The sequence below is a fragment of the Mustela erminea genome, chromosome 8 (genome assembly GCF_009829155.1).
Source record: "Mustela erminea isolate mMusErm1 chromosome 8, mMusErm1.Pri, whole genome shotgun sequence".
Lineage (NCBI taxonomy): Eukaryota > Metazoa > Chordata > Mammalia > Carnivora > Mustelidae > Mustela > Mustela erminea.
In genome coordinates, this window is record NC_045621.1 from 40,755,502 (window position 1) to 40,767,802 (window position 12,301).

Sequence of the window (12,301 nt, forward strand, 5' to 3'; positions counted from 1 at the left end):
CTACCCTCTGACCTCTCCTCTTGTCACTGCTTTCCTTAGCACCCTGAAGCCATTCTACTCCACCGAGGAAAGCAATGAGCTGATGGATATCAGTATTCATTCTGTAATTTCTCTCCAACCCCCAGCAGAGGATAATGAGTCCATTCAGGTATGTCCCTCTGAGCCACCTCATTTTCTGGGTTAGGACTTGAAAGTTTACGATAACTTGGGCAGTGCTGAGAGCCCACCCTCCTAAACCACCTGTGAGTGGTTAAAGGCAGCAAAGTGCAGTGGGCCTTATTAGTTAGTGTAAGGTAATGTTAGCAGCTGTAACAGCTAAACCCTAAAATCTCCATGATCTAACAAGAAGAAAGTTTATTTCTCACTCAGGTAAAGTCCAGTTGGCAGTGGGGGTGGAGATGGAGCTGCTTCTTTGGGGGAACCTGGCTAATAGAAGCCTGACTATCTTCAGTGCGTGGCTCAAGTTCCCTTGTGGGTACTGATATCCACCCTGGAGAGGAAGAGAAAGAATATGGAGGATTTATGAGCCATGCTTCTCACTTTGATTGGCCAGGACATAGTCACATGGTATGCCTAGATGAAAGAGTTTCTGGGAAATGCAGTTCCTGACTGGATGGCTGTTTCCCAGCAATAATGTGGAGAAGGAAGACAGACCTTTTGTGGACAGGTAGCCATCTCAGCCTTAAGGTCCTGGTCCTGGATGAGGAGTCAGAAGAACTGGACTCTGGGGGTTCAGTTTCCTCCTTTGTAAAATGGGTTCTTCTTCAGAGATTGTCTCATATGTCACATGAGACTATAGGTATAAATGACCCAGTCTGAGCAGAAGTAAAAGGGTGATTTTCAGACCACCTCATACTTCTCAACCGTGGCATGGATCATTGCAGAGTCGTGGTGGGTGGCTGCGCACACCCCCTCATTGCTGCCCGGTGCTCCCCTCTCTTGGCCATAGACCCTGTATGCGAATGCGAAGCATGCCTTGGAGCAGTTGATGGAGGGTCTTATGCAGAGGCAGCTGGACCCCAAGGGGCTGCAGGAGATGGTACACGTGAGTTCCTCGGTAGAGGGCCAGGAACTAGGGATGGCCACCCCTCTCAGAGAGCTGGTGTGAGGTCCAGAGTCTGTGGAAAACAGGGGTATGTGTTAAGATTGCTTCAATAATTTTATTTTAGTAAAATTTCAGATATACTATAAAGTTGCAAGAATAGAACAAAGAACTCCTATGTACCCTTCATCCAGGGTCACAGTTCTTAATAGTTTGTTCCATTTTCTTTTCCTCTCATCCTCTTCCCTTCTTTTTCTTATTTTACACACACACACTTCTTGAAGCATGGAGAGTTAGTTGCAGACATCAAGAACAAGAACACCTCACCTTCGTGTATAACAGTGCAATGATTAAATCAGGAATTGTAATGTTGATACAATGCTATATTCTAATCTCTGGCTAATATTCAAATTTCATGAATTGTCCCAGTAATATCCTTTATAGTGACTTTTCCCAATCCAGGATCTAAGTTGGGTTACACAGTGCATTTACTTCCATGTCTCTGTAATCTCCTTAAATCTGGAACAATTCCCCAGTTTTCTTTTATTTTCCACAATCTTGGCATTTTTGAAAGGTATGGCTAGTTGCTTTTTAATTGGGCCATTTGCTTTCTTATTATTGAGTTTTCAGAGGTTTTATGTATTCTGAATACAAGTCCTTGACAGATACATGATTTACAAATATTTCCCCCCAGTCTGTGACTTGTGTTTCCATTTATTTCATGTGTCTTTTGAAGAACAGAAGTTTTAAAATGTTGACAAAGTCTAATTTACCATTTGTTTTCTTTTATGGATCATAGTTTTGACGTTCTAAGAAATCTGTGCCTAACCTAAGGTCACAAAGATTCTTTTTTAAGAGACTGTAGTTTCAGGTTTAACAAGAAAGTCTAGGATATATTTTGAGTTAAGTTTTGTATGTGTTGTGAGGTATGGATCGAAGTTTGTTTGTTTGTTTGTTTGTTTATGTACAGCAACCAGTTGTACCAGTACTATTTGTTGGAAAGACTTTTCTTCATTGAATTATCCTTGAGTCTTTGTCAAAAATCAACTGACCATGTACTTGTGGGTCTATTGCTGTCATTTCTTCTGTTTCATTGATGTATTTGTCTATCTTTACACCAGTGTCATCCCATCTTGATTACTGTAACATTACAATAAGTCTTGTGATCAGGAGCAGATAGTATGAGTTTACTGATTGTTTTTTGCTGCTGTATCTTACAAATATTCATATATTGTATTCTCCTTTTGTTTCCATTCAAAGTACATTTTACTTTCTCTTCTGATTCCTTTTTTAACCCATGGGTTTAGAACTTCCCAATGGTTGAAGATTTTCCAGAGGTCTTCCTGTTTTTGATTCTCAACTTAAACCCAGTGTGGTCTGAGGACACACTTTGTATAATCTGAATCCTTTTAAATCAACCCAGACTTAGTTGTTTGCACAGTATGGTCTATCTTGGAGAGTGTTCTGTGTATATGTGTGTACTGTGTTGGATGGAGTGTTCATAAGTATCAGGCCAAGTTGGTTGGTAGTGCTGTTCAAATTTTTCCTGTCTTTCCTGATTTTCTGTCTTCTTCCGTGAGTTTCTAAAAAAGAGGTACTGAAATTTCTGACTCTTGCTGTGGATTTGTTTCTTTCTTCTTCAGTTGTAGTAGTTTTGCTTCATGTGTTGTTAAGCTCTGTTACTATGCACAAGAACATCTAGGCCCTGGAGTGCAAGGCAGGCTACGCTCTTGGACTTTGACCTGCAGGCAAACATTTGGAGTAGGGCCAAAGACAGCAGCCAGGCGCCATCTTGGTGAGGATAGTGGGGATACCCTTTCTGCCCACAGCTTCATGTCCCTCATGAGGGTTCCTGGAATGAGAACCAGAAGTGTCCAGAGCCACCCTACACCCCTGAAAGTCAGACTTTGAGTGGAGAGATCAGGCAACCAATAGTTGGCCAGGAAAGGCTGGCCTTGGGGTTTTAATTGTCCATTCTGTGTTCTGGGCTCTTACCTATAGCTTCTGGAAAAGTGGATCTTGTCAGAGAAAGAAGGGGAGCGGGAGAAGGCCATGAACCTCCACCTTCATCTCATGCAGATCTACGTGCAAAGCATCGGTGTCTGTGTGAGTCCCTGAGCCCCTGATCCCCTAGCCTGTAGCTCTGGCACCCACAAAAATTTTCTGTCTCTATTTATGAGAAGAGGGAACACTTCTGAAATCAAATTCTGTTCCCTGAAGAGTCCCTTGGAAAGAGGCTCTCTTGTTTGGGAATGACAGAGGAGGCCCCACGAGGAACTAGCCCTGAGCTCTGGGCTGCAAGAGAGGGACGGACCGTGGCTCAGCATGGATCCAAGTCTGGTGGGGCCTGAGGCTCATTCAGCAGTGAGGGCCCTGTTTAAGAAGAAGAACACACACTTATGAATATCCCATTGGTTACGAAAGTGACTATCTACTCAGTAAACTACTAAGAAATTACAAGTTCTACAAAGTTTGGCAAGTGCTGTAAACATCATGAAACTTGGAAAAGCAATGAGGTGTTTTTGTTGATTAACTCTCTGACCTGGCTCAATGAGACATCTCATGGTTCCTTTGTTGGCCTCATGCTCTCTGATGGCTTGGCTTTCAGTGATGGCATGGGGAGGATGGGATCCCTGGGGCATGGGGTTTGGGGTCTGGTGACTGCCTCAGGTCAGGGGACTGGTGCATGGTGAGAACAAGATGAGGTGCACCCCTGGTGGACTGGAGGCAGCATTCAGGTGGAGGTCTGAGCCCCGCAAAGCGAGGCCAGACCCTAGACTCATGCTAGGTTTGGGGCCAAGCACTGTGCTGAAGGCATCGTCTGGATTCTCCAGAATGATTCTCCACATCTCCTGGAAGAGGAAGCACTGTGATTTTCTCCCCTTTACAGATGAGGAGCATGAGGGTGTGAGACTCAGAACCCTGCCCGGATAACAGAGCTAGTGAGCTGGGGAGGCCAGATTTGAACCCAGGGCTCAGTTACAGGAACAGGGCAGGTGTGCTGATAGGGAACCTGGGCCTGCAGCCAGAGGGCCAAGTCCTGAGCCAGACTCCTCCAGTCCTGGCCTGCCTGCTGAGTCTCTAGGGGCCCCGATGGGGTGTTTTCCAGCAGGGCTCACTCTCTCTGGCTTCCAGTGACGCTGCCCCTGGGCAGCACCAGGTGTGTGTGTGAGTGGACACAGGATGTGAGCCTTGAAGTCTCCTGTCCCTCAGATCCCCCTGAAGCTGGGGCAGTTTGGCACGCTGGTTGGACTCATCGCCCCTTGTACCTGTGACTCCCACAGAAGAACCCGCATGGCCTCCATGAGTGTCCTGGCCAGCCTGCTGGACCTTCATGGTATGGGGAGGGTGAGAAATCAGGACATTGAGGTTGAGGGGGAGGTCTGACAGCAGGGGTGTCAGCCGTGGGACTATCCTGGGGGGGAGCATGGCCTCTCTGTGTAAACAAACAAGGGTGATCAGTAGAGATGGTGGAGAGGGTGCAGAGCTCGCTCAGAAACCATGGAAGTTTCTAGAAGGAGAGGCTCACTGGTTTGGCACAGCTCACTGAGGGCATGTCCTGTGTACTAAGGGACCTCACTGGGAAAAGATCAGCTCACAGATACCAAGGACACAGAAGTGGCCAGAGATGAGCTGAGAGGCGAATGCAGGATGGTAACCTTCAAAGTGGGAGACCTCGCCTCTGGCTTGGTGGCTGGTGGCTTCCTGAAAAGCAGGCATCTGAGCTGTGTGTAGAGGTGGTTTGGAGGGAAAGGGCAATGAGAGCAAAGACAAGAAGGGATGGAATGTCCAAAAACTGAAGTGTGGTTCAGGCCTGCAGAGCCAGGTAGCCCTGTGGGCCAGGCCAGGAGGCCACCCCGATGTGGCCTGTGGATGGGCCCTTTGTCCTTCTGATCTAAAATCATATTTTAGATCTAATGTCTAAATCTAGTGTCTAAAATTATATTCCCAATAGCAAGCCAGACCTGCTCCTCATGGGGCCCTTCCAAGGAGCTGGAGCTTGCAAAATGTAAGGAGGATCTCCAGAGCTTGGATGTGGAGAAGATTTTCAGTGCGTCTTCTAGGATTGCCAAGGTGATGAGCTGGGAAGGAGGGGTGGGCTCCTGGGCTGCACTCTGGCGCCCGGACCATCTCTGGGGCATGGGACTTTGCTCATTCTGGCCAGGCAGCCTTCCTCTTTCTCTGGAGGTTACAGTCCCTGTGGATTTTGGTCCAACTCATGCCCTCTGTACCTAAAGGACCTACAATATGAAAGATCCCTACCGTGGTGCCTGGCATGTAGTAGGTACTTAATAGGCCCCGCCTGCCACTGGGGGAGGAGGGGCCCAGAGGGAATTAAACACAGAGCCTTGCACAGATACCACACACCGGCACACTAAGGGCTGAATGCCCAGAGCCACACAAACTCGGCTGAGGGGCTGAGTGACTTCTGCCTTGGGGATGGGGGCGGGGCAAAGACAGCTTTCTGAAGCAGGGGGCTTATGGGCGGTGGGAGGATGCTTCAGGGTGATTGGCTCAGGGTGCACTTCGAGTGAGGGCTGCAGGGCAGTAGAGACAGGATGGGGAACGTTTTGGGGGAGCTTCCTGAGCAGGGTTCAGTGGGGTGGGCGGTGCCAGGGGAGAGAGGTGTAGGAGAGTTTGGGGGCACATGCCAGAAGCCTTGGAAAGCCAAGCTGAGCTCTGAGTCTTTGAGGTAGAGGAGTGACGTCCCGAGAAGATTGGCGATTGGGCTGGTGTGAGATGCTGGGCAAGGATGCGGGGAGGAAGCCCCTGCAGTGGTCTGAGAGACAGTGGAGGCCTTGGGCTGGGCCGTGGTGTGAGGCAGAAGAACGGGGGTTGTCAGTGGTGACGGGCTGGGGCAAAGAGCTGGATCCCAGCTGTGGTCTGCTCTGGTCCTAGGTGGCTTGCATGCAATTTAACTGCGATGAGGTGGTCTCACTCATCCAGAAGCTCTGTGAGAACATCGGGGCCATGGACCTACAGCACGATAAGGCCTCCGTCACCTGGATAGGCACCTTCCTCCAGATGCGGGCCAAGGAGCTGGAGGACAAGGTGGCAGAGCCGTGGCTGGGCCACTTAGGGTGTCGTGCTGTCCAGTATACCCAGGCTAGAGGGACAAGCAAGGGCTCAGCACACTTGCTGAGAAGGGCTTCCTAAACCCTTGGTTGTTTGGAGGAGGAAGTGGAGTTCTAAAAGGAGAAAGAAACGTGGGAGGTGGCCCTGTTAGTAAGTGGAGAGTGGACTAGAGGCCCGTGGCCATTTTCTTGGAGCGTACTTCCTCCCATACAGAAAACCGGATCAAATCTAGGAACAGACCAAAGGATGCACTGGGGATGGGGTGTGCAGGCAGCGGGTGTGCGAGGGCAGCGGGCCATGGGCGTCTAGGCTGTGCCGGTGATGCCCGCCCCTCCCCAGGTGGCCGAGATCCTGGGTGCCGTCTTGGTCCAGCTGCCCGTGGTGGATCACCTGGAGGTGCGGCGCCCCCTCATCGAGGGCACCCTCCTGCTGGCGCACTACCACCAGGAGACCGTCCTCACGGCGCTCCTGAGACAGCCCCTGCCCATGGAGAGGTGAGTGCCCTGTCCAGGGAGCCACATTCCCCTTCGCACCCCAGACCAGGCCCACCTCACCACCACGGATATGTCCCGGAGGACGGGGCCCTCGAGCAGCGCTGGGAACAAACTGGGGCTGGGCCCGACCCCCTCCCTGCAGCTCCTGTTGGGGATGTACGGCCTCGGGGAACCATGGACCGGCAGCCCCAGCATCACATTTCCCTTCTCTGGAGCTGGAGTCAGATCCTGTGGCTTCTCACATGTCCTGGTCATCCCCTTAGGACTCTACCCACAGCAGCCCTTCCATTCCCTGCAGAGGTCAGATCTCTGGGCCCCCTCCCAAGTTTGGGCTTCCTCAGGATACACCGAGAACGTGATCACCAAGACCTGAGCAGGCCTCTGGATGAGCTCCACTCTGTCCCTCTTCCCTTCCACATGCGGCCCTGAGAGGGGAAGTCCAGGTGCCCCTTAGGTGGCCTCCTGTTAAAGCACCCCGCCCTACCCCCCGCTTCTTGGGGTGATCTTCAGACTGCTGAGTTTCTGGGTCTCTGTCACCGTGTCACACAGGCAGTCCGTGGGACCTCACCGGCCTGGGGGAGTGTGTTTGGGATGGGGCCAGGACTCCGTAGGGAGGGCACAGAGAGGGGTGGGCAGCTGTCCCTAGGTCAGCTGAGGCTGCAGAGCAAAGGAAGAGCCTTGAGACTGTTGGGGGAGGGAGAGGCGGCAGACTCACTCAGCGTGCTGTGACACGAGCAGAGAGGCCGCAGGTCAGGAACCTCAAGGGCTGCCCCATGTGAAATGCAGGCCTGGCTCTGCTTTCTCATCAGAAGGGAGGACAGTGTGGATTGCTTGATGTGGGGGGGTTAGTGGCTTTCAGAGCGGCGCTGGGGTGGGGGACAGAATGCTGCATGGCCTCCGTCAGGCTGGTGGTCTTGGTGGCCGGGTGGCGCTGGCTGTCACTGCATTGGTTAGCTCCCACTGTGTAACACATTGACCTAAGCTTGGGGGCTCAGAGCAAGCCCTGTCCTCACCTGACAGCATCTGTGGCTGGGGGTCCATGGCCAGGGCCCTGGGGACGGTGGACCTTGGCTTCCCCAGGCTCCCGTGGTTGTTTCTTGCTGTTGCAGGCTGAGGTCCTGCTTTTTTGTTTCCTTACACCCTGATGGCTTCTTTATGAGAAGTGGTTGCTGGTGAGCTCATGGGCCCACCTTCCATTTGGTTCCTGCCAGCAGGTGCCCCCCGCATGTCTCCCTGAAAAAACTCTACTCCCCGCCCTTGTGCATTTGGTTTTGTGGATTCACAGAGGCTGGACACACCTGTCCTTGCTCGATTTGATCTCAGTGGACTTGGTTCTTTGGCCCTTCAGACCCCCCAGCCTCCCACTCCCCTGTACCTATGCACATGGGGCTCATGAGGTCACTGTCCTGCAGATTGTCCCTTCTCAGCAGAGCCACAGGCCTGGGCTTGGGGATGGGGGTGCCACTTCAAACTGCCCTCTGGCCCCTAACCGCTACAGGCCCCCCTTCCTCTTCTGTGGGCCACGGAGCTAAAAGCACCTTCCTCAAGGGTGTGTTGGGAGGGGGAGGGGCTGCTTAGGACCAGTGGGATGAACTGGGTAGTTGGCAGCTGTTGCTGGATGTATATATATGAAGGCATCACATAGGAGGCCGGGTGGGGACCTCTGAGGTCACCCGGCAGTGGGGCCGCAGGGTCCGAGGGTGCCGGGGCAGAGGAAGGGAACTGAGCATAGAGTCACAGACCTGGGCCATGCCCTCCGCCTCCCTGAGGTTCAGGCACCAGAGTCTAACCCCTATGCAGAGGGCTGCCTGGGGGGCCAAAGGCTCTTAACCTGCCAGGACCCAAGGCGGGGTCCCACAGTCCTTCTCTCCTGTCTTTGGTTAGCCACCTGACGGAGGTGTGGCTGGCTGTGGCCGAGAACGTGCCCTTCTCCCGGACGATGCTCCATGGGCTGATGGGCCGGCTGCAGGTGAGGTTCACCCCCAGGGCCAACCCCACGTCCAAGGCAGACATCTGGCGCCTGGCCGCAGTGGATCCGCTGATGGTGAGTCACAGGGGCAGACCCCAGGGCCCTTCGGGGGCTCCGAGGAGGAGCCCTGACACCTCGACCTCCCTACAGACGCTGTGCGCCATCCACCTCCTGATCCAGAAGACGGACATGGACGACAAGCTCCTGGATCTCTTCCCAGACCTTGTCTACACCCTCCTGCTGCAGCTCAGCAGCAACCAGGGGCCAGAGGCTGCATCGCCTGTCCTGAAGACATGGAGACTGGTCCACTCGGGGACGTTGCCCGAGGAGATCAACCTGCACAGGTGCTCTCGGGGGGAAGGGGTGTGGGGTGCAGGGCAGTGGGCCTGAGCTGGACGCTGCCTCTGTGAAGTCAAGGATCCTAAGAGTCACCTCTACCAAGAGGCCTTGTGGTCTTCTCCTAGTGGAGAGAAGTTTCTGGAAACAGATCTTACAACCTTCCCTCCCATGAGCCCAACACAGTGTGGTTTTCATTGTTTGCAGACCCACTCTCTCACGTGATTGCCCTTAGCTCCTTGAGCTGGGCCCAATAGGCGCGGGGACCCCTGTTCCTCTGACCTGGGTGCAGTGTTTGCCCTCCACGGGGCAGCTTCATCAGGCTAGCGTCCCACCTTCTTCCAGGATCACGATCAAGTGCATGCAGCTGTTGTTCAGAAGACTCAGCAGTGAGCAGCTGGTTCACAGCCTGGAGGAGCAGGGTGTGTGGGCCCTCCTGCAGAGCAGCTCCACGTTTCTGCAAGGCGTGGGCCTGCTGGCCAGGTGGGCACCCCTCCTCCCAGGCCTGGGCCGTGGGACTCACAGGGCCACCGCCTTCTTGCTGGAAGGTCTAGATTACAGTGGAGTGCTGGCTTCTGAGGGATTGCCAAGTTGACCCATGTTCCAGACTCTGGGATGACAGCAAGTAGGGCGAAGGAATCTTTGCTCCAAAACAGGAGACGTGAGGTCAGAGGCAGGGTAGAGCTCCCTCAAGGCCACACCAGGCTTCCAAGCTGGGCCAGAGTGAGAGCTACTTCCTGGGGCCTGGTCACTCCTGAGTGGCCCTCATTCTGGTCCCTTTGTATAAAAAAATCATGAAAAGTTGGTACTCTAGCGACATCCTGACCAAACCTCCCCTGGCGAGGAGGGGAGACTCGGAGAGGTTAAAGGATGTGTCCCTGGGTGTGCACCCCCAGAACAGCTGTGCAGGGCAGCGACTGAGAGGACCTCCCCGCCCCTTGGCTGCATTCCCCCTGCAGGGGGTGCCTGCGGAGCGTGGAGGGGTATAGGCAGCGGCTGGCAGAGCTGGTGCTCAGAGGCATGGACTCGGATGTCCTCAGCTGTCGCGTCAGCAGCACGGCGGTCTGTGTGGAGGTGAGGCTCGGGGCATGGAGGGCCGGGCGAGCTGGGGCGGGCTGCTGCTTCCCCCAACTCCCTACCCTGGCTCCTCTCAGGGAAAGGAGCCCAGGCTCTGAGGGGCATCTGAGACAAGGTCAGGCGACTGTCCAACCCCCACCAGGGACATGGGTGAGTCAGGGTGTGTGCACTGTGGGGAAAGGGGTCCCGAGACCTGGGGTGCACAGCAAAGAGAGGTGTGCTGTGCTGAGTGCCGGCCTCACCCAGGGGCCCAGAGGAGGGCACCTTGGCTCTTGCTGGGGTCGATGGTGCTGGGGAAGATCTTATAGGAAGGGCTTGACGAGGTTTTGCCAGGCAAGAAAGCCAGGAACGGGGGTGACGGCCCCTGGGCCCCAGCGGCCCTCCAGAGCAACTGAGGCTCTTAAAGCGTCCTGAGGGAATTGGCCAGAAAACTTTCAGGAAAACTTGTGTTGGCTGCATGATTCCCAATAGGGCTTAGGAGCCAACATCCTCCTAGTATGGGGTCGGCAAACATTTTCTGTAAAGGGGGCCATTTTGGGGCCACCAATTTGGTGTTTAGTTTTCTTTAGGTTTATTTAAAATGTGCATACTTGTGCACATGCACACACACACACACACACACACACACTCACACACACATGCATGCCAGAGACGTCCCTCTTGGCCCAAGGTCCTGACACCTTGAGTGCTGGGCTGGCTGTGACTTTCTGGGTCCCCGACGAATGAAGTTTGTGCTGCTGCTGGGACCCAGGGGCCTGGGTTCTGGCTTGTGAGAGCTGCTCTGTCAGGTCAACCGAGCAAACGTATTCCTATAGGTCACTCTTCTGAGGCTTTCCCCACATATTTCCTTAAGGAGCCTCGCCACAGCCCTGTGAGGCAGGCTCTGGTGTCAGCCCCTTCTCGCGGGTGGGGAGGCTGAGCTCAGAGGGGTTCCAAGCGACTGGCCAGGGGCCTCCACTGGCAGGCAGGAGGAGCCGGGGTTGGTCCTGGGCAGCTGGGGCTCCAGGTCCTCTCTTATTCACAGACACTGCTCTGTGCATTGGATCTAGTCCCACGTCCTGTCTTGTGGCTGAGAAAGGAGCCCACAAGGGGCACAGCGGTCACAAAGTTCTCTTTTCTAGTTCATGAGTGACCCGGTTCTGTACCAGGAGAAGCTGTTGAAACCCACAGTGTTAACGCTAGAGAAGGGCGCGGACCAGGAGGACGAGGCTCTGAGGGTGCTCTCGCTGCGTGCCCTCGGCAACATGGCCCTTGGTGCCCCCAAGAAGGTGCTGCTCCTGACCCTGAGCCCAGGGGCCCAGTGTGCAGGGCCTGGTGGGCTGAGGGTCCGGTGTTGGCAGACCAGGCGGGGACTGAAGCTCCTCGCCATCCCCCCATTCCCCCAGGTGAGGCAGTACCGGAAGCTTTTGCTGGAGAAATGTCTGGACTCCTTGCGGGAGCCCGTGAACTCCAGTGTGGCCTCCGAGGGCATGGAGGCCCTGGCCAAGATCCTGGCTGAGCTCCGAGAGGGGGACCTGGGGTCCTCATTCAGCATCATCTGCGAGCAGTGCAGGGCCTTCTTTGACAACGTGAGTCTAGACGATCACCTAGCTAGCCCCTGGCCTTCCGGGTATGGGGGGTGGTGTTCCCCAAATGCCTCCTCAGCCAACATCTGAACCCTTCTTCTCCTGTGGGACAGAAGGGACTACAGGTCTGCCTGTGCCCACGCATCCATTAGCTGATGGTGGGATCTTGTGAAAGACACCAGAAACCCTTGCTCTAGGACTCATGGGACCCCTCCCCTCCTGTTAGGGTGTGAGCTTCTCCCCAGAATTCCTTGCAGCCTACAGATGTTCTTTGGGCCCCTGCTGGGTGGCGGTGTGCCCTCACATCTGACACAGCCCTCCTCTGGGCAAGACTAGGTCACAGGCCCCAGAATGGCACCCGGTCCCAAGAGCCCTGCAGGTGAGCCTCCATCCTGGTGGAATGTCTCAGAAGCCTTTGCAGGGGCCAAGGTGACTGGAAGGGTCCACAGAGAGCAGCTGGGGCTTTGCTGGGCTTCTTGCTTCCCGAATTTGAGGACTCGCTTGTGCATCTCGGCCATAGGAGAGCGAGCTGTTGCGTTTGAAAGCCTTCGTCCTGTTCGGGAAGCTGGCGAAGGTGGTCAGGATTTCCAAGAAGCACTTCTTCAAGGAGGAAGTGAAGAAAGCTTGGATCACCCTCATGCTGCACTGCCAGGACCCCTGCTCAGATGCAGCCCAGGTCAGACACACCCTCCTCTCTGTGTCCCAAAGTGTGGGGACCTCTGGCTCCCAAAGGAGAATGTGC

At 54.3% G+C, this 12,301-nt stretch overlaps 1 protein-coding gene across 2 annotated transcripts in view; it reads left to right on the forward strand.

The window, feature by feature from the left end:
• Positions 1 to 12,301, forward strand: part of MROH2A (maestro heat like repeat family member 2A) — a 44,215-nt gene that overhangs the window by 28,117 nt on the left and 3,797 nt on the right. For both annotated transcript variants that reach the window (XM_032355236.1, XM_032355237.1), the window contains exons 25-38: positions 40 to 148; positions 950 to 1,045; positions 3,044 to 3,148; positions 4,256 to 4,379; positions 4,998 to 5,116; positions 5,942 to 6,094; positions 6,458 to 6,612; positions 8,497 to 8,656; positions 8,732 to 8,925; positions 9,263 to 9,400; positions 9,877 to 9,991; positions 11,116 to 11,262; positions 11,380 to 11,562; positions 12,080 to 12,235. In XM_032355236.1, the coding sequence (XP_032211127.1) occupies positions 40 to 148; positions 950 to 1,045; positions 3,044 to 3,148; positions 4,256 to 4,379; positions 4,998 to 5,116; positions 5,942 to 6,094; positions 6,458 to 6,612; positions 8,497 to 8,656; positions 8,732 to 8,925; positions 9,263 to 9,400; positions 9,877 to 9,991; positions 11,116 to 11,262; positions 11,380 to 11,562; positions 12,080 to 12,235 (1,954 nt within the window). The remainder of the gene's footprint in view (positions 1 to 39; positions 149 to 949; positions 1,046 to 3,043; positions 3,149 to 4,255; positions 4,380 to 4,997; positions 5,117 to 5,941; positions 6,095 to 6,457; positions 6,613 to 8,496; positions 8,657 to 8,731; positions 8,926 to 9,262; positions 9,401 to 9,876; positions 9,992 to 11,115; positions 11,263 to 11,379; positions 11,563 to 12,079; positions 12,236 to 12,301) is intronic.